A 22,043-nucleotide genomic window follows, 5' to 3' on the forward strand; every position below is an offset into this window, starting at 1 on the left:
AGGTCCCTTCCAACCCTGGCCATTCTGTGATTCTGTGAATTGGGATGGTTCAGTCTGGAGGAATTCCATGGAGAGGGGAAGGCTTTATTAGATTCTACATTTCTCTGGAAGGAGGTTGTAGTGAGGTGGGAGTCGGCCTCTTCTCCCAGGTAACAGTGATAGGACGACAGGAGATGGCCTCATGTTGCACCAGGGGAGGTTCAGGTTGAATATTAGGAGAATTTTGGTCTCCAAAAGAGTGGCGATACATTGGCACAGGCTGCCCAGGGAAGTGGTGGAGTCACTTTCCCTGTTGGTGTTCAAGAACCATGGAGACGTGGCACTGAGGGATGTGGTCAGTGTGCATGGTGGGATGGGTTGGTGTTGGACTTGGTGATCTCGGAGGTCTTTTCCAACCTTAATGATTCTGTGATTCTATGGTTCTAAGGAGCATCAGGGTGCAGCATAGACTCATCAAGCATTTCTGGAGAGTAGAGACGTGTTCCACCTGATATTGCTAGCAGAGTAGATAGTCCATAAGAAAAACCTAGCAAATAAATTTATATATATATACATACAAACACAGTTTGTAAAAGCTCCAAATTCTCCTTTTTTCCCCTAAAAATGTTACTTTTCATTAGTTTTAAAGTTGCTAGGAGAGGATTGAGACCCCTATGTCCTCCTGACACAGACCTCATAGACAGTGCTGCTTTCTCCAGGTTAACCACTAGGTACATCTCTGAGACTCAGGACTTGCCATGGGCTCCAAAACACATAGAGTGGGGCTGACATGGGTACACATGGCTTTCTCACATCTCTCTTTCAGGATATGTTCCTCATCTGCTGCTTTTAGCTAATGTACTGAGGGAAAGATGCTCAAAAACTTAAATAAATAATAATAATAAAAAGAAAATAAAAGAAACTAAACAACAAACACACACACACAAAAAAAAGGAAAAACCTCTGTCCCCACAAGCATTTGGCTTCCTTTCTTCTTTTCTCTCATTTTTTCTCCTTTTTTTCTTTTTTTTCCTTTAAATATAGTCTCTAGATGAAAGACTTTCAGAAAGAACAGGAAACCCTAAAATTTCTCGTCTACGTACATAAATATTAGATTTCAGCCATGGTGGGCAGCCTGATGCCACCCCAAAGTTAAACCTGGAAGGGGATGAAGTGAAATTCCCAGCCATAAGCCATCAGACCTGATTTTTTTTCTTTCGCCTGTGAATTAAAAGCCTGTCTTTCCCTGGTTTGGAAAAGGAGATGGGACATTTTGTGGGGGAGGAGAGATTTTTACACAAGCCTGTTATTAGCGAAGGCCATCGGCAGTCTTTTCTCAGTCTTAGGTGTGTTGCAGCTTGCCTCAAATTGGTTGTTTTTTCATTCTATTTTTTTATAATAAACAAACCTATTTGCTAGGGAGAGGGGTTATTTTTAGTTGAGAAGCCATGTGTTTTTACCCAAGGTATGTGGGTTGCCCACCTGAGTTTATTGCTCCATTGTCCCTAAAGGACCCGTACCCAAGCCTAGGCAATCTCTCGGCTTGCAGAAGCAATTCCTGCTCCGTGTTTTCTATCCAGAGGCCCAGCACCACCATCCCTTGGTCACCCATCCTGCCAGGCTGTCCTCAGAGGTGGGGAGTGTCCTCGGGTGGCCTTGAATGCGTTCAGGATTTTCCCTGAACACCCCAGCTCACTATAAACTCCATATCTTCTCCTACTCTTTCTAGCCTCTCCCTGTTTGTACAAAACCTGCGAGGGTTTATGGGCTAAAGCTTTCCAGTCCTACTGAGGAATGTGTTCTAAGCAGTAACTGATCTTTCAGTGCAAAGAAGGAACAGGTCTTAGGGGTAACAACAGGTGTAAATGGTTCATGTGTATATGGAAAAAGGGTGACAATACATACAGCTGCACTGAAATACTTGTTGCCACACTTAATTCTACATTTATATTTAATGATTTCTGACCAGTGCTATAAGCTCTTGGAAGGAGATCTGGAGGGTTTTGGAAGAGCTGGATTCCACAGAATGAGGACAGGAGGATGCTTTGGATGAGCCCAGCCAGTACTGTCGTGTTGGGTGTTACCACACGGGATGGTGAAAGTGATAGTTCATCTGTTGGGTTGTGAGGGGACAGGTAACGTGTGAAATGGGCTAGTGATGTCATGGTGGCCAACTCTCTGCAACTGTGTCCTGCTAGCACTTATAACTTTGTGGCTTTCCCATTCTGCCTTATTGTGACAAGGAGCAACACCGTGTGTCCTTCCCCTCTTAAGTCCAGTTCTTCCAGCACTGAGCATTCAAGGGCTATTCTGCCCATTAAATGCCAGTGCACAGACCACCAAATGTCTCTGAGTAATAGCATGCAGGACCTCCATCCACACATCCCATCCTACCCCTCACATTGCCCAGAACACAGTACCTATTCACAAACACAGGTCTTTGTGGATGCGTGCACTGTTCCTAGCCAGCCATGCAAAAGTCCTCGGAGGCATGCAGAGCATCCTTCCCCAAAACAGATACGTGCTCCTGCTGTGTTGTGCTGCAGAGACAATGCCACCAGACACCCCTTCCTGCATACATTCCCACCTACAGATCTATATGATACACGCGTGCTCTGACAGCCAGCTATGAAATAAATCTGCAGCACCAAACACCCCCACACAGAGACACTGGCCATCCAGCCCTCCCTTTCTCTCCCTCCTGTCCTAAAGTGCTGGGTCGTTTTTTTGGTTGCTCCTCCCTGCCTTTTTACAATCCACCAAATGTCCTTCCCGTAATAGAGCGACCACAATTGCACACCATATTCCAAATGTGGTCTCCCTGATGCCTTGCACGATGCCAGAATAAGTTGGGCTGATTTATATTCCATACCCCTAGATAAACACCTCAAGACCATGTTTGCATTTACCCAGCTGCCAAGCAGCTTCACAGATGGTTTTAATGTGTTCTCTGCATGCTTGTGCCACTTGCATAGAGATCAGAACTGAGACTCGGGGGGAAGAACCAGAGGGAGGAGGAAAGGGAAACAGATCAGGCAGGAGAGAATAAGAGAATAGCCCCCACTGCACTCTAGGAGATGAGCAGTGAGCAGGCATGGTCCCAAAATTCTTCTCCCCCCTTCTTTCCTCCATTTGATCAACCTGCAGCACGCAGGAACACAAGTCCCACGGCAGTGACATCAAACAGCATTTACATGCACCATCCTGAATACTTTATTGGCTTGCAATAATGAAGACAATTTCTGTGCAATGAGATTTCAACGCTCGAGGAATAAGGAGAGCTTTAAGGCACATCTGTTCCAAAACTATGGTAATCTATGCAACTATAACTACTCTGTAGTACGGTGCTACTGTAAGGGAGTATTCATGACAGTCCAAGATGAATGGGTACTTTAATAGTAACCTCCAGGAACTAAACATATGCCCTGCCTGGAGGATTTTACAGTGTAGCCTTAGAAGATGAGCAAAGATGAACTGTGATAAAATGGCATAAAGATGCAGAGAAATAAATCAGATTTTTGATTCATATCTGCTCAGTGTATTGCAATTGACAGTGTGCCCTTCACTGAGGTGCTGGTAACTTCAACTAGTGAGCTGATGGGTTTTTCCAAATGTCTTGACTTGTCAAAATGATTATTTTGTGGTGCTGTTATGGCCTCTGCAGAGTTGTGACCTGAGTCCTTCCCCTGGGAAAGCAGTGAGTGAAAGCAGTTGGACTCAACGATCCATGTGGGTCCCTTCCAGCTTGTGATATTCTACAAAACTATGAAAGTAGCATTTAGCACCATCATGCCCAACACACATCCCTCAGTATTTCACTGGGGACTTTGTTCCCTGAGCCCTTGGGGTTGATTTCAGCTGAGACTTTGGTCTCTCAGCCTCATGACTGAAGATTTGGATCATTTACTTTCAGAGCATCCAGGACTGATGTTCTAGGCCAGTCTCCTCGGGTTTTTCTGCTGTGCTGTGACTAGCAGCAAAGGCACCCAGAGCTGCAGAAGCTATCCTCTAATGTTTGGTTTTCAGTAATGCCAGTCAGAATCTATGAGGTACCCAGTAGCTGGGAGATAACTGCTTTAGGGGGAGAAACAAGATTTTATCATTTAATGATTTGAGTTGGAAGGGATCTTTAAAGGCCAGCAAGTCCAACTACCCTGCAATGAACACAGATACCTCCAGCTCCATCAGGTTCTCAGAATTTGGTCCAGCCTGACTTTGAATGTCTCCAGGGATGGAGCATCCTTCAGCTCTCTGGACAACCTGTGCCAATGCTTCACTACTCCTGTACTGAGGACTCAACATCTAGATGCAGTATCCAGGTCAGGTCTCACCATGGCAGAACAGAGGGGCAGCATCACCTCCTTCAACCTGTTGGCAACAAATCTGAGAATGTTTGGGGAAATAATCCCATTTGCATGACACTGAGATCCCATCATTTGAAATGAACAAATGTATACGTATACTCATAAAGCATGTATTACTAGGTCCCACTTTTACCACTCAGAAAAGAGCCTACTGCGAATAATAAGAAGTCTTGGCAACACAAGTAAGATGTTCAGTGCTGGTATAGATGTGAGGTTTTCCAGGAAGAACCCAGGTTAAAAGGGATTTGAAAGAATGAGGCCTCATTTGAGCTGGATAGATGGTCTGAGAAGCAAAGTAAAAGCATCAGGAAACCGGAGGTGAGGTTTACATCAGCATAGCAGGGGAAAAAAAAGAGACTGAGCTCTGCAGTGGCTTCTTCTATCTTGAGGAAGTGATGAGCTGAATATCTCAAGATCAAGAGGTGAGAGCATAACAAGGGCTTATAGGAGAGGTTGGGTTTGCTTCTTTGTCCTTAGGAAGGAAAGAATAATTTGGACTGCCTTATTAATGCTGCGCTATTAATGCTCCATTTAATCTAGTGAGATGCCATCTTAAATCACTTAGGAACATGAAACTTGTTCTCCATAGAGGCCTCATCCTGAACAAGGCTCATCCGATGGGTAGAAGTTCTGTCTTAATTTCTAGTATGAATTTTGTCCATTGCCATTTAAAGCACTTTTCTTTATGCATCTTCTCCCACTTATGGAGCTCACTCACAATGCTTACCGATACAATGAGAAGAACCTTTCTCATTCTATGTTGTTCATTTAAGTAGACCAGGCCTTTATTTTCCTCCAGGACCACCAGCAAAATCTCCCCACCCTAACAGTCCTTCTCTTTGTTAGAATAAATTTTTCTTTCTGTTCCTCTTCAACAAAGGAATTTACAAGCTTTTCCCCTAAGAGGCTATTTTCTTTGACCAGTAGCAAGGACATCATAGGACCTGTGAAGCCTCTCCTAGCCAACTACTATGGGATAAAGAAGCAGAATATATCTTAGGAGACAAAGCTTCAATTCCTGCCTCAACAGTTGACTTCTATCAACCCCACAATGATGGCTTTGCAGTCCAAAAGTGCAGACAGAGGATAGAGGCTTGAATATGTATGTATATATTAGTGGTTGAAATCTGATGAATGAAAGCATTATGCCAGGTTCTGGGGACTGGTGGCAATAAGGACCCCAGGACTGCCAACCAAAGCAGCTTGCCCTGTGAGCATCTCTTCTTTTTGAAACAACTGCAGAGAAAATCTACTTGTTGGATCCAGCAAGCTCTTTAGTCAAATGGTTTTGCTGAACCCATCTTAAGAGTTTAAGTTTCTTGGCTGAAGGAGAGCCCACAAACTTTCTTCAAACACATGTCCAAGCCCAGTTCTGCCAGAGATGACAGAGGCCTTTCCCACCTTCCCAACCCTCATCCACAAGTGTTACAACTACCGCTCTGGATGCAGAGGAGCTTCTCCCATTGATGTACATGCCTGAGACACAAGCCATATCTTCCATTCATCTCTGCCCAAATGACTGATACGTGTCCAACATCAGATGTGGGATGTGTACCAGATTTACTTGTTTTCTTCAAATTTATGCATTCTTTTTGGCTTACATCTTCAGTGAATTCTACCATTTCTTCCAAGGAAAGAAATGATTAATATTCCCACTTCATTTGGAACATGCGACCTCCTGTCCCAAACCCGCCCACTTGCATTGATCTAAACAGCATATTTAAACCCTCAAACTATTTTTCACCAAAAAAAAATATGAGTTTGTCAAGAGCTTTTCAATCAGCAACAAAAAACAGGATCCCTTCTGATTATCCATCCTTCTAAACAACGTCTCTGGAGAGACTCATTTTCAGCATGCCAAAAGCACAATGCTTGCAGGTGTTGGTTTTTATTTTTTTATTTTTTAAGACAGCTTAAATGAAAAAGTTGTAAAATTGTTTTTTCTAAAGTATAACCACAGAGAAAAATTGTCAGCTTATGGATTTTTATATTGTTTTCCTGAAACTTCTGGACATTTTTCAGATTTCTTCTTGTAATTCAATGTGGATCTGTTTTGAGCAGAAAGAAGCTGAGTATTAGCAGTGTTAATATTTTATAAACTAAGAAAAATATTTGGAGGAAATATTTGGGAAAACAGAAAACAACAAGTCCTGTTTGGATTCCAGAACAATGCCAGAACAATCTTTCCTCCCCATCATCTATTCTATTGCTAAATGGTCTCCAGACTGAACAAAGCAGAAGAAAATTGGAGAGAAATGATGCAGACTTCGGTCCAGTTGGTCCCAGTTATCACACCAGCGGCCTCGAGATGGTGAAATTAGAATCACAGAATCATAAAATCGTTAAGGTTAGAAAAGACCACTGAGATCATCTAGTCCAACCATCATCCCATCACATTAATGGTAAAGGTGCCACGTGGCTGTGCAGACCAGAGAAGAAACAGCAGAGCAATGGAAGAAGGAATTGATGTGGGGATGGTCTCTACAAATCATCACTCACAAAGAAATTTACAGGGAGGGAATGATGACAGATTTCTTACTCTTTTAGATGATGATGAAGAGGTGGAAAAGATAGGACAAAGGGGAATGATTTTAAACTGAGACAGGGGAGATTTAGGGTAGATATTAGGAGGAAGTTTTTCACACTGAGGGTGGTGAGGCACTGGAACAGGTTGCACAAGGAGGTTGTGGATGCCCCATCCCTGCAGGCATTCAAGGCCAGGCTGGATGTGGCTCTGGGCAGCCTGGTCTGCTGGTTGGTGACCCTGCACACAGCAGGGGGTTGGAACTGGATGAGCATCGTGGTCCTTTTCAACCCAGGCCATTCTATGATTTTATGATTCTGTGAATCTATGATTCTATCATTCTGTGTCGCGATAGTCTATGATAATCACAACAGATTCATTTGCACTGCTTGGGAGACTCAGATGCTCAGATTCAGTCCCATCAGATCTCTATAGGCTCAGTTCTATGGGGGAATACACAAAAGCGCTGAAAGATTTCAGATGCAGTGAGATGTGGCAAAGATGGCATTTTTTTTACATTAGCATTAGATATCTCCCCAGATTGCCCAACTGATATTGCAGCAGGCCAGAAGGGTCCTAACAGCACAATGCCTTCAACCTTCTGCTTTTCTGGGAAGATTAGGAAGAATTAAAGTACCCAAAAATAAATTACTGTGTATTCTGTTTTCCAGAAAGCACCAGTTTTCCTTTGAATGAGTGCACTGTGTGGAAATACGTATGGGTATGTTTACAGTATGGGGAAGGAGCATCACCAGGTACTTAGAATCATAGAATTGTTTGAGTTGGAAGGGACCCTTAAAATCTATCTGGTCCAACTGCCCTGCAGTGAACACCCACAGCTCCATCAGGTGCTCAGAGCCCCATCCAACCTGACCTTGGTGTCTCCATGGATGGGGCTTCCACCATCTCTGGACAACCTCTACCAGTGCCTGACCACTCTTACTGTAAAAGTACTTCTCCAGATTAATTATTTCTGAGCAAAATCTTGCAACGCAATTTTGAATTCATCTGCTTACAAATGAACTTTGCAAGTTGTTCTGAACCCATTAGAGAAGTGGAAGGACTTTGAGTATTTCAGAGCATGGCATTCAGATGATTCTTTTTCTCTCCTCAACAGTTTATCCATAGTTTTCATTTTTAAACCAACCCAAGTTTATTTTGTAAAAAGAATTTATTTTATTTTAGGTAACAGCACTTTGAGGGCTAAATGAAATCCTTATTTATTTTCTTCTCTGCAGTAAGAACTCAGAAGAAATAACCCTTTGTCCTAATCCAAATTTTGTGGGGTCTTTTTTTTCCCCTCTTTTTCTTTTGATGTTTATACAGAACTAAAAAAAATAAACTTTTTCATGGAGTAAGTTATCCTGCAAAATAATTAGCCAAAGGACAGGGCTTACATAGCTTTCATGAATAGGAAAACCTGGTACCGTTCTTCCTCCTTCTCAGAGCAGAGAACGTGCACTGAACTTCTTCATCCTATTTATCACATCGATGCCAAGGAATGTCAGCTGCTCTGCCCCCACTCTCAGTTAATTTAAATGATAGGCAGTGATTAGGCTGGTCCTTTTCATCAACACTAAATTAAAGATGAGGAATCAGACTGTTAAACGATGAGCTTTTCTGTTGTTTTTCATGTCCCGAAATATCAGCAAACTGAACTGATCACTGTCAGCTCTGACCCTGGAGGGCACTGCACCAGCCAAAGGTTTTTAAAGCAATCCTGAGTTCTTATTTAATCTTGTGAAAGCACATGCATGATAAAGGATAAATTACAGTTGGGCTGAAAGATTGCGAAGGCATTAGCTTTGATATTGAAGAAACATGCTGAGATCTTGGCTGTGCTTATCGTTTCTTTGCTATTGAGCTCTTTTGCAGATAAGAGCAGGCTGTTCTATTTTATTTTGATTTTCATGTAATTTCTCCCTGTCAGACACTTTGTATGCTGCTGATAAACTCCTTTTTTTGAGGGCTGCAATTAGTATGGAGTCCAGGGACTGCTCTGAAAGTGGAGATGGGTCAGATTCACCACTGCCAGCTTTCCATCTCAAATATGCTGCTGTAGCTGGATCTTAACCAATGGGAGCAGTTAATGCAGCCCAATGCAAAGGGGTATGCAAGCACTAGGTTGGATTTGGTTGTGTAATCATAGAATCACCAAGGTTGGAAAAGGCCTCTAAGATCATGCAGTCCAACCATCCACCTATCACCAATATCTCCCCACTAGCCCATGTCCCTCAGTACATCATCTAAACGTTTCTTGAACACCCTCAGGAACAGTGACTCTACCACCCCCATGGGTAGCCTGTGCCAGAGCCCGTTGTGATGGGACAAGGGGAAATGGTTTCAAACTGAAAGAGGGGAGATACAAGGAAAAAGTTTTGTCTGGATACAAGGAAAAAGTTTTGTTATGATAAGGGTAGTGAGGCACTGGCACAGGTTTCCCAGAGGTTGTGAACACACCATGTCCCTGGAGACGCCCAAGGTGAGGCTGGATGGGGCTCTGAGAACCTGATGGAGCTGTGGGTGTTCACTCTTTATTGCAGGGGGGTTGGAACACATGGCCCTTAAATGTCCCTTCCAACTCAAACAATTCTGTGATTCCATGAATTTGCAAGTTCCTGCAAACTGCAAGATGAGAATCAAAATATTTTAAATACATACTTACTTACCTGTCAGTTTTTGGAAAAGGAAACTTAAAAGATGGGAAAAGACATTTTTTCTTGATTTGTGTCTCTGTTTTTCCTTGCGCTAAGCATTAATCATAGATTTCTGCAAGCAAACCACACACAGGGAAGAGGGAGTCATGTGTAGATGTGGCCTTCCCAGGGGGAGGCAGGGTTTCTCTGTCAGGGGTATTTTAGCTTTCTTCAGTGTAGAAAAGGGAGGAACAAGAATGATTTAAAGAAAAATCCTTCAGGAACCACCCCATCATTCCATTGCAAAAAAGTTAGGAGGTTGTACAACAGACAGAGACAAACAGCTCTCACAGTATTCTTCTCCTGCCCACTCTCTTTCTGCTCAATTTAGTGAAAATTGGTGACTGAGCAAAATGCAGAAATCCAAAATAGTGAGTAAGCAAGGAGAGAAGCTGGGGAAACTCAATCATTGTAAGCTGTGCTTGGCTGCAGGCAGCAGCTGGTCAATCAGCATGTGTGCACTGCCAGGCAATTAGCATGGGCAGGGCTCCAAATCAATCAGTGCATGGCCTGCATCTTGCCCTGTGATTACATCACTGGGAAGGAAGGGGAGAAGGAAACTAGAACAAGCGAATTCATAGACAAAAACAGTGTCAGATGAGAGAGGAAACAGAGATTCCATCACTTTACTGCTTATGTAATAAGATAATAAAATATTCTGTATCTACTTTTAAAAAATATTGCCATGGGACCTCCCTACAGATTGTTGCTAGTCTTAGCATTACTTAAAAATGCACTCAGAATTAGGTAAGTGAGCACATCTCAGAAAGCAGCAAAACATTGTGGTGTACTGTAGCATTGGCTGATGTAAATAATAAGTAAAAACGATAGCTGAATTTGGCCTGATGGTATCTAGGCATGAAATCACAATCTAATCTGGGTGTTAAGTGCCTTTCAGGGAGGCCTGAACTGATTGTTATGAGTCTCACAATATAGCCACAGCACAATTTAGCTCCTTAGTACAGGATTTTTCCTAGAGAAGGTTATGTGCCACATCCCTTAAGGTTTTCAAGGCTGGGTTGGATGGGGCCCTGAGCAGCCTGAGTTGGTGCCTGATTTAGTGGGTGGCATCCCTGCCTGCAGGAGGGAGGCTGGAACTGGATGATCTTTGAGGTCCCTTCCAACCCAACCCATTCTATGACTCTGCCTATCTGTTGTCCCACTGCTGAACACGTCCTAAACCAAAACCTTCTGAAGCTAGATGCTAAAAGGAAAATGGCACTGATACCCAAGATCAGTCCTGGATAACAGTGTCACCAACTGTTCCATGGGTAATCCTTTCAAAATGGTGACTGCTGTTCATGTTTGTGTCTCTTCCACAGATGGCTTTTGTCTTCCTGAGTGGGATGGTATTGTCTGCTGGCCAGAAGGTGTGCCGGGCAAAGTGGTGGCTATGCCATGTCCTGAGTACATCTATGACTTCAATCACAAAGGTAGGTGCTGTCCCCACGGTCAGCAAAACCACAGCAATGAGAGACCTGGGGGTCAAGGAATTAGAAATCACCGTTAGAATTTCTTGCATGGTGACTCTTATCCAAGCAGGGTAAATAGAAATATAACAGAAATAGAAATAGAATGGAGAGAGAAAAAAAAAGAAAGCTCAATTTTAACATACATCTCCCACCTGCACAATGGGCTGTAACTGCAACTAGGTAGTCTTGCAGCGTTACAAACCCACATTTGTTTGCTGAAACAAACTTCAGGTAGTGATAGAAATCTACAAGATGTCCTCCTGATTTATATTCTTCACAAGTTTGTTCTTTCTAACCCCTACTCTCTGCCCAGACCCCTACAGTGACTATCTGAGAACAGTGTTGGTAACCAGAACACGTGAATTCCTCCCTATCACACTTTCCCTCAGGCACTGCATTTCTTGGCTTGCTTCTGGTGCCGCAAAGTCTGTGCGTGTTTTTAGAAGCAACTGAAGCACACTCAAAACCTCATTGTACTTCCAAAGCGAACGCATTCTCTTTTCTCGGGCAAAGCTCTGCACCCAAAGCCTGCAAAATTAAAGAATTAAGATAAATTCCCAGCAGAGCCCTGCTGCTGTTTTCAGAAAATAAGTAATTACATTTCAGTGCACTCTGGTTGCATGTAGTATGTCCTGCCTTTTCTGGAAGAAACTGTGAGCCAAGCCAGCCCAACCCTTGAGAGATGACCTTTTCCAAAGATACACATTTCAGGTTAGGATCTGGAAGGAACAAGTAACCCATCCCTTTTTCTTCCACAAGCCAACAGAGCATGGATTCTCCACCTCTTAAATATCCACTGGTGAAGCTGCCTAGGGCAGTGAGCATCTTAGAAGATGTATCTACAAAGTCTCCCTCTGCAGTCACTGGACACTTAGATCTCTCAGTTGGTCTCATCCTCATTAAATATAATGGGACTTTTTACACACAACCCATGCAATTGTATCCCAATATAAACATCTGAACAAGAATGTTTTCATCTGTGAGCTGTCACAAGATGAAACCATGCCTTGTCTCCCCTTTCCGTCATCATGAGCAGGGTAGCCATGGAAAACTCTACATTGAGATACACCAAATCTGTAAAGGAGGAGCAATAGAATGAAGATTGCTGTGGTTTTTGTTTGTTTGTTTGTTTGTTTTTTTCATAGGGAGAGCTGCAACTATGAGAATGATACTGTGCTTTGGAACTTTACGCTTTCTCTCCTTAGATTTTAGAGCCACTATCTTGATCTAAACTAAGTACAACTTGTTGTTAGCTCTGTGGGGTTTATCAGAAAACTAGTAAGATTGCTAAGGGGATAGAAATTGTGTTCTTGTGGCTGAGCTTCAAAGCAGGCAAGAGGCATCGAGTTCTTTGGGATCCACCCTTGAACTGAACAGGAGGTTTTTCCTGTTCTATCGGGTCTAGCTCCATTTATACTGCCTCTTGTTTCTCTCCTACAGGCCATGCTTATCGCCGGTGTGACCTGAATGGAAGCTGGGAACTGGTTCCAGGCAACAACCGTACCTGGGCAAACTACAGTGAATGTGCCAAGTTCCTCACCAACGAGACAAGGGAGAGGGTAGGCAATTACATTTGTGCATGGGGCATGAAGGGTTGGCCTCATCCAGGGCTAGCTGGAGGAATGCTGTCTCATTTAAAACCCTTGATAAGCTTTAATTTACTGCCTTCTGTTGGAAACCACACCCAAGCTTGCCAAAGATGCGTGTTTGTTTGGATAGGATGTATTTGAATGGGAAATTGTGCTCAAGGCCAGGAAGGGTTCACTCAGTTGACATGACTCCATTTGTAAAGAGAGTTGGGGGAAATATGGAGATGGTTCACAGACAATAAGAGGGGGTTGGAAGTCATGCCTCATGTCATTGAGGCTCCGTCTATCCCATCAAACAAATAGTAAAAAGTTTGTAACTAGATTATTATTTATTATTCCTTTGCGTTTGTGCTTGTCTATACTAGGGGATGCACATGCAGAGGGGAAAAACTGTGTTAATCAAATCATTAGTGACCCTGTTTCTGTACACAGGACGTCTTTGTTAAAAAGCATAAGCTGCAGGATCTGGTCTGTGTGGTCTGTTCATTGGAGACGGGTGGGGAAAAAGTCTGTTGCTAAAGCAAATTAACTGTAAGAGCAGATCTTTAACTAATTCTGGTTTAGTCACAATTCTGAAGGAGAGACGCAAGACCAGAGGTCAGAAAAGAGACTCTATGTGCATAGAGAAGGCTTATATGCTCCTAGATGAATATTTGTGTATATCAGATCTATGGGTGTTACTTTGACTTACTTTAAGTTTAGACAACTGGAAAAGCAGCAACTGGCTACAGTGAGGCAGAAATATCAGAAATATCTCTTGCTGTGTCTGCCCCAGTTGGGTAGTGCTTCTGCAGGGCTTCTGAATTTCTCCAAGTGCATCACAGAAGCTTTTTTGTTCTTTTCTTTTTTACTTTTGCTGTCAATGGGGCCACCAGAGAGAGAGTGACCTTCTTTTTCAGGAAGAGACATTTCTTTGTGTGATCGATCTCTTCTTTCTTCAACTTGCAAAGTGTTTAGCAGAAATCTCTTGTTTCTCAATGGTGTTTAGAAGATATTCTCCTTGGATATGGGATATGGTAGTAGGAACTGATCCTTTGCAGCAAGGGTTATTCTCAGACAGTTGGAGACAAATATCAAACTGCAAGCTTCACAGTGAAGAGCAAGCTTGAAGATGACACACAGTCCCTTTGGGAGAATATTCTTAATTTTAAATCCAACCACGGACAGTTTTTGTATTTCTTCTCCAACAGTGAAACAATATTTGAGTCACAGAATGGTTGAGGTTGGAAGTGACTTCTGGAGGTCATCTGCTCCAAGCATCCTGCTCAGTCAGAGGCGATTGCCCCAGACCACGTCCAGACAGCCTTTGGATATCTCCAAGGATGGAGAATAAAGTTATTTACTAAGGAAAGATGTTATTTTATTGTCTTCATATGTTGAATCATGCAGTAAAACTGTAGACATCTCTGTGTACACCAGGTTCTGTTCCACTACTGCATGGTGTCTCAGTGCTGGAAGATGTTTTCTTTTAGAACAGCTTTGGTAGAACATATCTCCTCTGTATGGTAGAAATAGCTTATTTTAGCCCCAGAGGTCTTTGCATGGTTTCTGGAGTAGGTGATGAAGTCATTGAGCATCTCATACTGAGAACTTTGCTAAGTTGCTTCTGCTTTTTAACCTTTCATCTCCCCTTTCTCCTCTCTCTCAGCTACTTCCTGTGGTGGGAAGCATCTGTTGCAGATCCCTCCATCTGAGCAAGTCTCCTAGGTTTCCCCTTGTTTTTAACCTCCCATGTTGGAGGCTAGGACTTGGCCTTAGATAATCAGCAGGGGAAGGGTACAAAGAAAAGAGAGTTGTACATTTGTTATCATCACAAGGAAGAAACAGAGACCTCTCACCCCCAGGCTGGCAGAAGAAAATGCTGAAAGCAAAGTCTGTTGTCCTTGTGTCAATTGGGGTTTCTTGTATTTGTCCTTGTTTCTCCCTCAGTGCAGAGGTGGTCATTTCACAAATGGAGCACTGGGGCAGTGTGTCCTAACAGACATTAGATGAGGTGCCAAGATGCAGAAGACTGCATCTGTGTCCTTTGCTCTGCCCCTACTTGGAAAATCACTGCTCCTCATGATCTCTACTTTTATGAGCTGTTTTAATTAAACCCTCCCAAGGAGCTTATTATCCTCATTATTCTGTACACAAGGCTCAGTCATCTTTTGTCATTACTTTTCTGTTCTAGATACACAGAATTGACTTTAATGATTTTTAGTGGTGAGACAAATTACTCCATCTTTATTGTTCAGATTAAATGGATAATCTGGTATTGCCTAAGCAATGCCTGTCCAGGCCAAAGAACATTAGAAATAAAGGAGGTTTCCCCTAGCTTTGGAATTGCATCATGGTTACCACATGATTTTCAACAACATATTTTATTCATTGTCATTATTATTATTATTATCCTTGTATTTGCATTTTCATAATGCTGCATGGTGTCATGTAATTGTCAAGTTTTGTCCTAGAGATAGCTGCACCTTAGTGACAAGTGTGTCCACTGGACCTTCCAGTACAAAAAGCACTGTGGAAATAAAAGAAAAAAAAGGAATAACCTTCTTTTTTTCCTTGTCATATGGTGACTATGAGAAGCAAGGAAGGCTGTTATCTTCACACCCAAGCATGATTCTGAAGCACTGGTGTTAATAAGCCTTCCTTTGATTGTTGTTTCAAGTAAATATCATCTTTAGAGAGAGATTGTTTGCTATTATTATTTCTCTCCCCCCCCCCAGGGGCACAGCATCTTTTGCGTCACCACTAACAGCTGCATTTAACCAGCCTTCCAAAAGGGGATCATGGGCTGCTCTGAATAGGACAGCATCTGAGCAGATGTCAACAAGAGAAAATTTTAAGAAGCTGTGCATCAAAAAGCATTAGGAAAGAAATGCATGTCTGGGACAATCTGTATGTATCTGCATGGCTATCTCTAGAAATAGGCCTATATCTATAGATAACTGTGTGTACAAATACACACCTAAATATAAACACCCATGTGCATGTACACATACACATATATATGTCCACATATGTTTGTTTAGGTGTGTAGCTTCCTCATTTTAGCCTCTGTGGGATAATTATAATATTGACCAAAGTAGCATGCAGACAGCCCCTAAGAAGGTTTGTGTCTTGTACTACTTTTTCCTGAATCGTGTAATGGATTATTTCACACAGAGCAGCAAGGAAACCACTTTCTGAAATTAGCAAATTATGCTAAAGCCATCAGAGCTGGGAGAATTAACAGCTCATAACTGCTCAGTGAGCAATTGCTCTCGGGCTGTTTTCTGAGGGAAAATTAGCACTGCTGAAGGATGCTGGAATGACAGCCCAGAAGATTGATGTTCTCTCTTCAGCTAGTGTAGCAGGTAGGCAGCAGCTAGCTCTTGGAGTGTGTGTTTCTCCCAATACCTTGCAGATAGCATAAATCTTGCTACGAAGAACCATCTCTCAGACACGGTCTGTAGAAGGCAAATGTTTGCGAAGCGTAGAAAGGAGTTTCATGGGAAAGTGTCCTAGTAGCATGCCATGGGAAGATAAGATGGTTTTCTTTGGGCTGTTTTCCAAACTCTCATATTCTTCCTTTACGATAACCCTTCACTGGTGCAGCAGAGACCATGAGAAATTTTGTTATTTCCCGAGAAAGAACTCCCTTCCCAAGAGATGTGCATGGACATCCCCCATCCCAATTGCACTCTGGCTCTTCAGAAAGCCTCCTTGCCTCTGAAGAGACAGGCTGAGAGCTGTGTCTCCCCAGCCCAGCACCCTAACTGGGCAGCTCTGAGCTGTTTATTTTCTTTGCAGTGTTTAGAAAGAGATGGGAAGACAAGGGAAGGAAGGGGAACAGATTGGGCAGTGTTCACCCTTTGAGGAAGGTGGTGTGGTTAAACACCATCTGTTTGTCTGTCTGCTGTGCCTCATGTCACTGAGCTGCTGAACATCACTAGAGGGTATTCACTACTACCAATCACTCGATGGATCGTTGGGCACTGTATATAAACACAGGCACATATGTATATATGTAATTATATAGAGATATTTGTTTTGTTCTGACACTTTTCCCTGGATTTCAGTTCCTGGGGGAACAACAGGACATACATATGTTATGTGTAGGTATATTTACCTCTATCGAAACCCCCCCATGCTTTAGCAGGGGGTGTTGGACTCAATGATCTCTAGAGGTCCATTCCAACCCCTGCAATTCTGTGATTCTCTGATCCCATGATTCCATGATTCTGTAATTTGTTCTGCTTTGTTTGTCCCTAGAAGATAGGGACTAAGGCTAAAAGGACCTCTGGCCCAGGCTGGTCGTTCTCCTTGGAGTTTTCTTAGATTCCTCTAAGAATATAATTCAGGGTGGCCTTTTTTCTTGAAGCTAGTTTTTGGATCAAAAGTGGCACAGTCGGGAAGATCTGATGGGTTCTGGCATAAGGGTGCAGCTTTTGAGGCAATATCTGTCTGAAAGGCACACTAATACTTAGACCATGGACCCCTTCCCTTTCACACAGCCAGCCAATGGCCGTGGGTCATCTATGGCCATTTTTACGTTCACCCTTTAAGACATCATCAGAAGTAATGACGTATTTTGTTTAGTAAGCAGAAATTCCCTTCATTTCCACCTCCCCAAAAATAACACTGAAGCCAAACACATCTTTTTAAAAGAAAAAATCAGACCAACTTATCCTGTTTTCAAGGATGGGCTTAAGGGTAAATGTGACATCTACTGAAATCATGAGGAAGAGGAATATGTGCCAGCAACTTGGGAGGTTAGCTAAGCTTGGAAACCGCCAACCCAGCAAAATGGACCATCCTAAGATCAAACCTCAGCCCACCAATCCCTTCTTCATCTGCAATTGCTTGTTTATATTATGGTGGTTTTACTTCTCCCAGAGAAATCAGTGAGGTCTCAGGAATCCATTGCATAACAAACACAATAGGAAAGGCACAGCATGGCCAAAGGCTGCTTTATCTAAACTCCATTGTTCAAATCAAAATTCTTCTGCACCTGGCCTTGGCTCTTGGAACTCTCTGGGGTCCCTTTAGAAACCAATAATTTCATGTATCCTCAAACTGATAGCATAAATTGTGTACTGAATTACAGAGATGAAACACCATCAAAAAATGTTGTGCATTTGCATCACAAAAGACGGATAGATGTGATAGCATGTGTAGAAAAAAAAATGTGTTATCCAAGCCTGTTCTTCACTCTTGCAAGTAACCCTGACGTGCAGTCCTCATTTCATGCCTCTGAAGTATGCCTGATGGGTTCCTACAAATGCTAAAGCACTTTTTAATGTAGTGCTGCTGAAATTGTTTTACACCTAGAGCCTGCTGAGAGCATCTGGTGTTTTATGCCTACCTGTGCGACCCATTGTAGGGTACCTGCTTTAGCAGGAGATTGGACTCAATGGTCTCAGCCATCCCTTCCAAACTCTGTTATTCTATGATCTATGAAATCCATGCTCTTCAGGAGCAGTTCTGGAGTCCTCATGGGTATCCCCAGGTATCTCACATAGCACCTCATAACTCGGTGTCGGCAGCTGAATCTGAAGATCTTTCTTTATTGCCTATCAGGTGAACACAGGCCCTCAACACACTTGGAGACATATTTACACAGCTAGATTTGGGGAGGGAGACTCCTACCATAGTCCCTGTTGGAATACACAGAGGCCTGACACCTCTGTGAATGAGGGCAAGAGAATTATGTAGCAAAACGTCATGCTCTACACAACGATTTTCTCCAGGCTTTGGAAATCAGCGACTTTTTGCAAATATTCTTTCTCCCTGTCATTAGGATTTTAAGTGACATCTTTTGTTAAATAAAAATGAATGTAAGAATAAAGAAGGGAAAGGAAGGGATGCAGTGGCTGGACCTAGTGACAGAGGCTTCCTGACATTTCTTATCATTCAGAACAGTAAGATGCTGCCCCTGCTAATTTCAGACATGTCATTAGTGACATCTGAATCAGCAGCTTTCACAAAGTCTGCAGATGCTCGATCAGGGAAGTCCTTACATATTTTTCTATCCTAACACACTGGTAATCCCACCCTTCAGCATGACCTACCAACTCCTCGTAAGACCACTGGATCCATTTTATCTTCACAGCAGAAATGTTGCAATCTTGCATTATCTCACATAGGAGGGGGGAAGCAGAAAGTTGGATACAAAGAGCAATAAAATGATATTTGGAATGTAGCTTGCCACCAGTCGCCAAGGTGATAAATCATGCAATCACAGAGATATAGATTCAAATTTCTCAGTCTATGTCAGTCATCCCTGTGTCACTGGAAATAATATCAAAGCCCTGAAAGCTTTGACCAGTGGCTGAAACATAGGTTATGTTCATATCTGGGATCAAACAAAATGTCCTGGAGTATGAGAGACATTTGCATGGTGATGGCTTATACAATATGGAGTTATAGGAAATTTATTTGCTTTTGTAAAAGCAACTTGAAATCAGCTAGGACATCTATGTGTCTGAAATAATGGGACACGTGTAAGGACAACTGAATTGAGTCCTGAGAGTGACAAAGACCCTTTACCTGAGATCTGAATGGATGGGAACCATTATCTAGTCTGGAGAAGAGGAGGTTAAGGGGTGACCTTATTGCTCTCTACAACTCCCTGAAAGGAGGTTGTGGTGAGGTGGGGGTCGGTCTCTGCTCCCACACAACGCCAATAGGATGAGTGGTGATGGCTTCGTATTGTGCCAGAGGAGGTTCACGTTGAATATTAGGAACAATTTCTTCTCAGAAAGAGTGATGATGAATTGGCACAGGCTGCCCAGGGAGGTAGTGGAGTCACTGTCCCTGGAGGTGTTCCAGAATCATGGAGATGTGGCTCTGAGAGACACAGTCAGTGGGCATGGTAGGGCTGGGTTGGTGTTAGACTTGGTGATTAATAGCATGTCTTTTTTTATGAAACTCAGCCCCAATATCTCCTTCTTCCAGCTTGCTGAACCTCAAATGGTCAGAACTGATTGAGCCATCCACACAATAGCTATCTAAAATCAAAGCTGGGGACCGCATCCACCTTGAGGAACTCCACATATTCATACTAAAAGTCAAGGGAGCTGCCAGAGATTTTTCTATACAGGCTGCAGTGCAAAGGGAAAGCATAGCCATGGTTTTGCAATGGATACGGCCCTGAATCCCCATGCCTGCTTCTCTGATATAGCTCTGAGCTCTTTGGAGGAAAACAGATTTCCTCTGGATTCAGATCAATGCACATTACCTCTCCATTGATGGAAGCAGACAAATTAGGAATCAGGTTAAGGCCTGAGCACTGTATGGAAATCTAACAGCCAACTGCTCTGAGGGTCACATACCTGGAAGATATCCAAACCACAGGGAGAGGGGAATGCAGAGACCTTTTGGGAGGGGGCATATGCAGCCTGTGGATGCCCATGGCAGCTTGGTTTCATTTATTTTGTTTAGTTATTGTTTTTTTTTTTTTTTTTTCCACGTACTTTCAGAGTTCACATAGAAGCCATCTCCTGCTCTGTTTTCTTTCCTGTTCTCCCAAAGTCATTAGGTTGTAGCAAAGTTCCTACCCTGAGGTTAGGCTGGCGGAAAGCTGAGATGCAGAAGGGAGCAGAGAGGAAGTCTCCCACCATACCAACAGGGAGGGAGAAAGGAAGGTCTTGTTACAGGCTTAGCACTCAGTACATCTGAAATAGTACTTACACCTTTTGTGGTTCATCAATCTCTGAGTTACGGCTGGAGTGAGGTGGGGAGGGAAGGAGCAGGTGGGCTGGTTCACTGCAGGCAGATCAGTTCACCTGGAGAGACAAGACAGTTGGCTGTGGCCTGGTGGAGCTTTGTAATGCACAGAGAGAGCATGGAAGAAAGGAAGGGCTCATAGGCTGTACTGTGTCTGAGAGAACCACAGACCATGACCTAGAGAGGTAGTATGGTGCTTGACTTGATGGGAAGCCATTTCACTAACCCCAAAGGCAAGTCACCCACAGCAGAGCACCTTAACCTATTCAAATCCTTCCAGAAGCAAGTGTGAGTGGCTCAGCAACGAGAACGACTTCCCAAAGTATTTGGGAAGAAGAAAGGATGAAGATTAGATCCATACCACACCTCTCCCAACACTATCTCATCCCAGCAGGGCATGGAATAGGCAGGCAGCAACATTCAAGGACACCAATTATGAAACTGATGTTCCCTAATCTTGCTATTATATTGTGAATTTTACATTTTGTTAATAATCCATACCACCAGCATCACAGATCTTGAAGGGGGTTTTGTGTCCTTCTGTTTCCTTCAGTTTCTTTTCAGCTTCTCCTTTTTCAATGTGCATGCATCAACAGTTGAAACAGTGAAGAATTACACCAAGAGTCGAATTAAACGGCGTGAGTTTAGGTGTCACACCTTTTAAAACAGCGTATCGTGGGGTGGCAAGGCCATGCTTATGGAGGCTGGGTTGCCACTTCCAACAGGTTGGTAGAGGACCAGTGAGAGTCAGTGTGCATTCAGGGCAGGTTTATCAGAGACCTCATGTGGAACTCCTGTAGCAGGATGGTCTGTTGGAGAACACACTTTCTGGAGCCTATAGAAGCAATGTCCTCGGCTTGGCTATGTGTGACTTTTGTGGTCTTCTGTGAATTATTTGATCTTCCATTAGCTTGAAAAAGAAGTTTCTCAGACCATGAAGGTGGTTGTTTCAGCTGGCAGATGACTCAGTGTTTTGTTACCTGGAGGACCTTTCCTGATTCAGCATTCTGGTTTCCACAGCTGGGACCTCCCTTGAGCTAGGAGATGAGTGAGACCTGGAACTGCCCTTTTATTTTCCCCTGGGTAAATCCAGGTCTCCCCATTCCCAAGAACAAGTACTCTTGGAAACTAGTAAGCAGGAGCTGCCCCCTCAAAGGTCCATCTCAGCATTTTGGGAAACCTTCCAAGGCTTTCCTCGAGGACCTAAACACCCCATCCAAAATTAACCTTCCCTGGAGGATCTCTGTTGTGATGCTGGGTGAGACATGCAGCACCTACGTCTGCAAGCAGGCAGAGTAGCGTGCATGCATGCACGCATGTGTATGTCTTGGCAGTTCTGACTCGACATCCTTTCAAAAAGAGGCCCTGTGGTTAATCAGAGGAATTAACCACAGCCTCCGAAAGTCTTTTGCCAGCCAATCAGCAGGCCCTTTCCAAGGCCATTGCTGCTACAATGGTGTCGTTGTCTGATAGGAACATGGATCTTTCCGGTTGAATTTCTGAATGGGGCTCAGGGATGCCTTTGTTCAGCTGGGCGTAGTAATGCCTCAGAATTGCCAAACGAACAAGAATCCAAAACTTGGAGTAAGGTTTGTTTTTTTAATTTTCACTATGGAGGCAAATGTTTTCCAGTTCAAAGATGACCCCAGTCTGGCAGCTGGAAATGTGCTCCAGGCTTTGCAGGGAGCAAGTTATTATAACTTTTTTTTTTTTTCTTT

The 22,043-nt window shown here is 43.2% G+C and overlaps 1 protein-coding gene across 4 annotated transcripts in view; it reads left to right on the forward strand.

Moving 5' to 3' along the window:
- PTH1R (parathyroid hormone 1 receptor) overlaps positions 1-22,043 on the forward strand; it is a 110,025-nt gene that overhangs the window by 54,885 nt on the left and 33,097 nt on the right. For all 4 annotated transcript variants that reach the window (XM_010712289.3, XM_019616202.2, XM_031553829.1 and 1 more), the window contains exons 3-4: positions 10,886-10,996; positions 12,476-12,594. In XM_010712289.3, coding sequence (XP_010710591.1) covers positions 10,886-10,996; positions 12,476-12,594 — 230 coding nt within the window. The remainder of the gene's footprint in view (positions 1-10,885; positions 10,997-12,475; positions 12,595-22,043) is intronic.

Source organism: Meleagris gallopavo, chromosome 6 (genome assembly GCF_000146605.3).
Source record: "Meleagris gallopavo isolate NT-WF06-2002-E0010 breed Aviagen turkey brand Nicholas breeding stock chromosome 6, Turkey_5.1, whole genome shotgun sequence".
Lineage (NCBI taxonomy): Eukaryota > Metazoa > Chordata > Aves > Galliformes > Phasianidae > Meleagris > Meleagris gallopavo.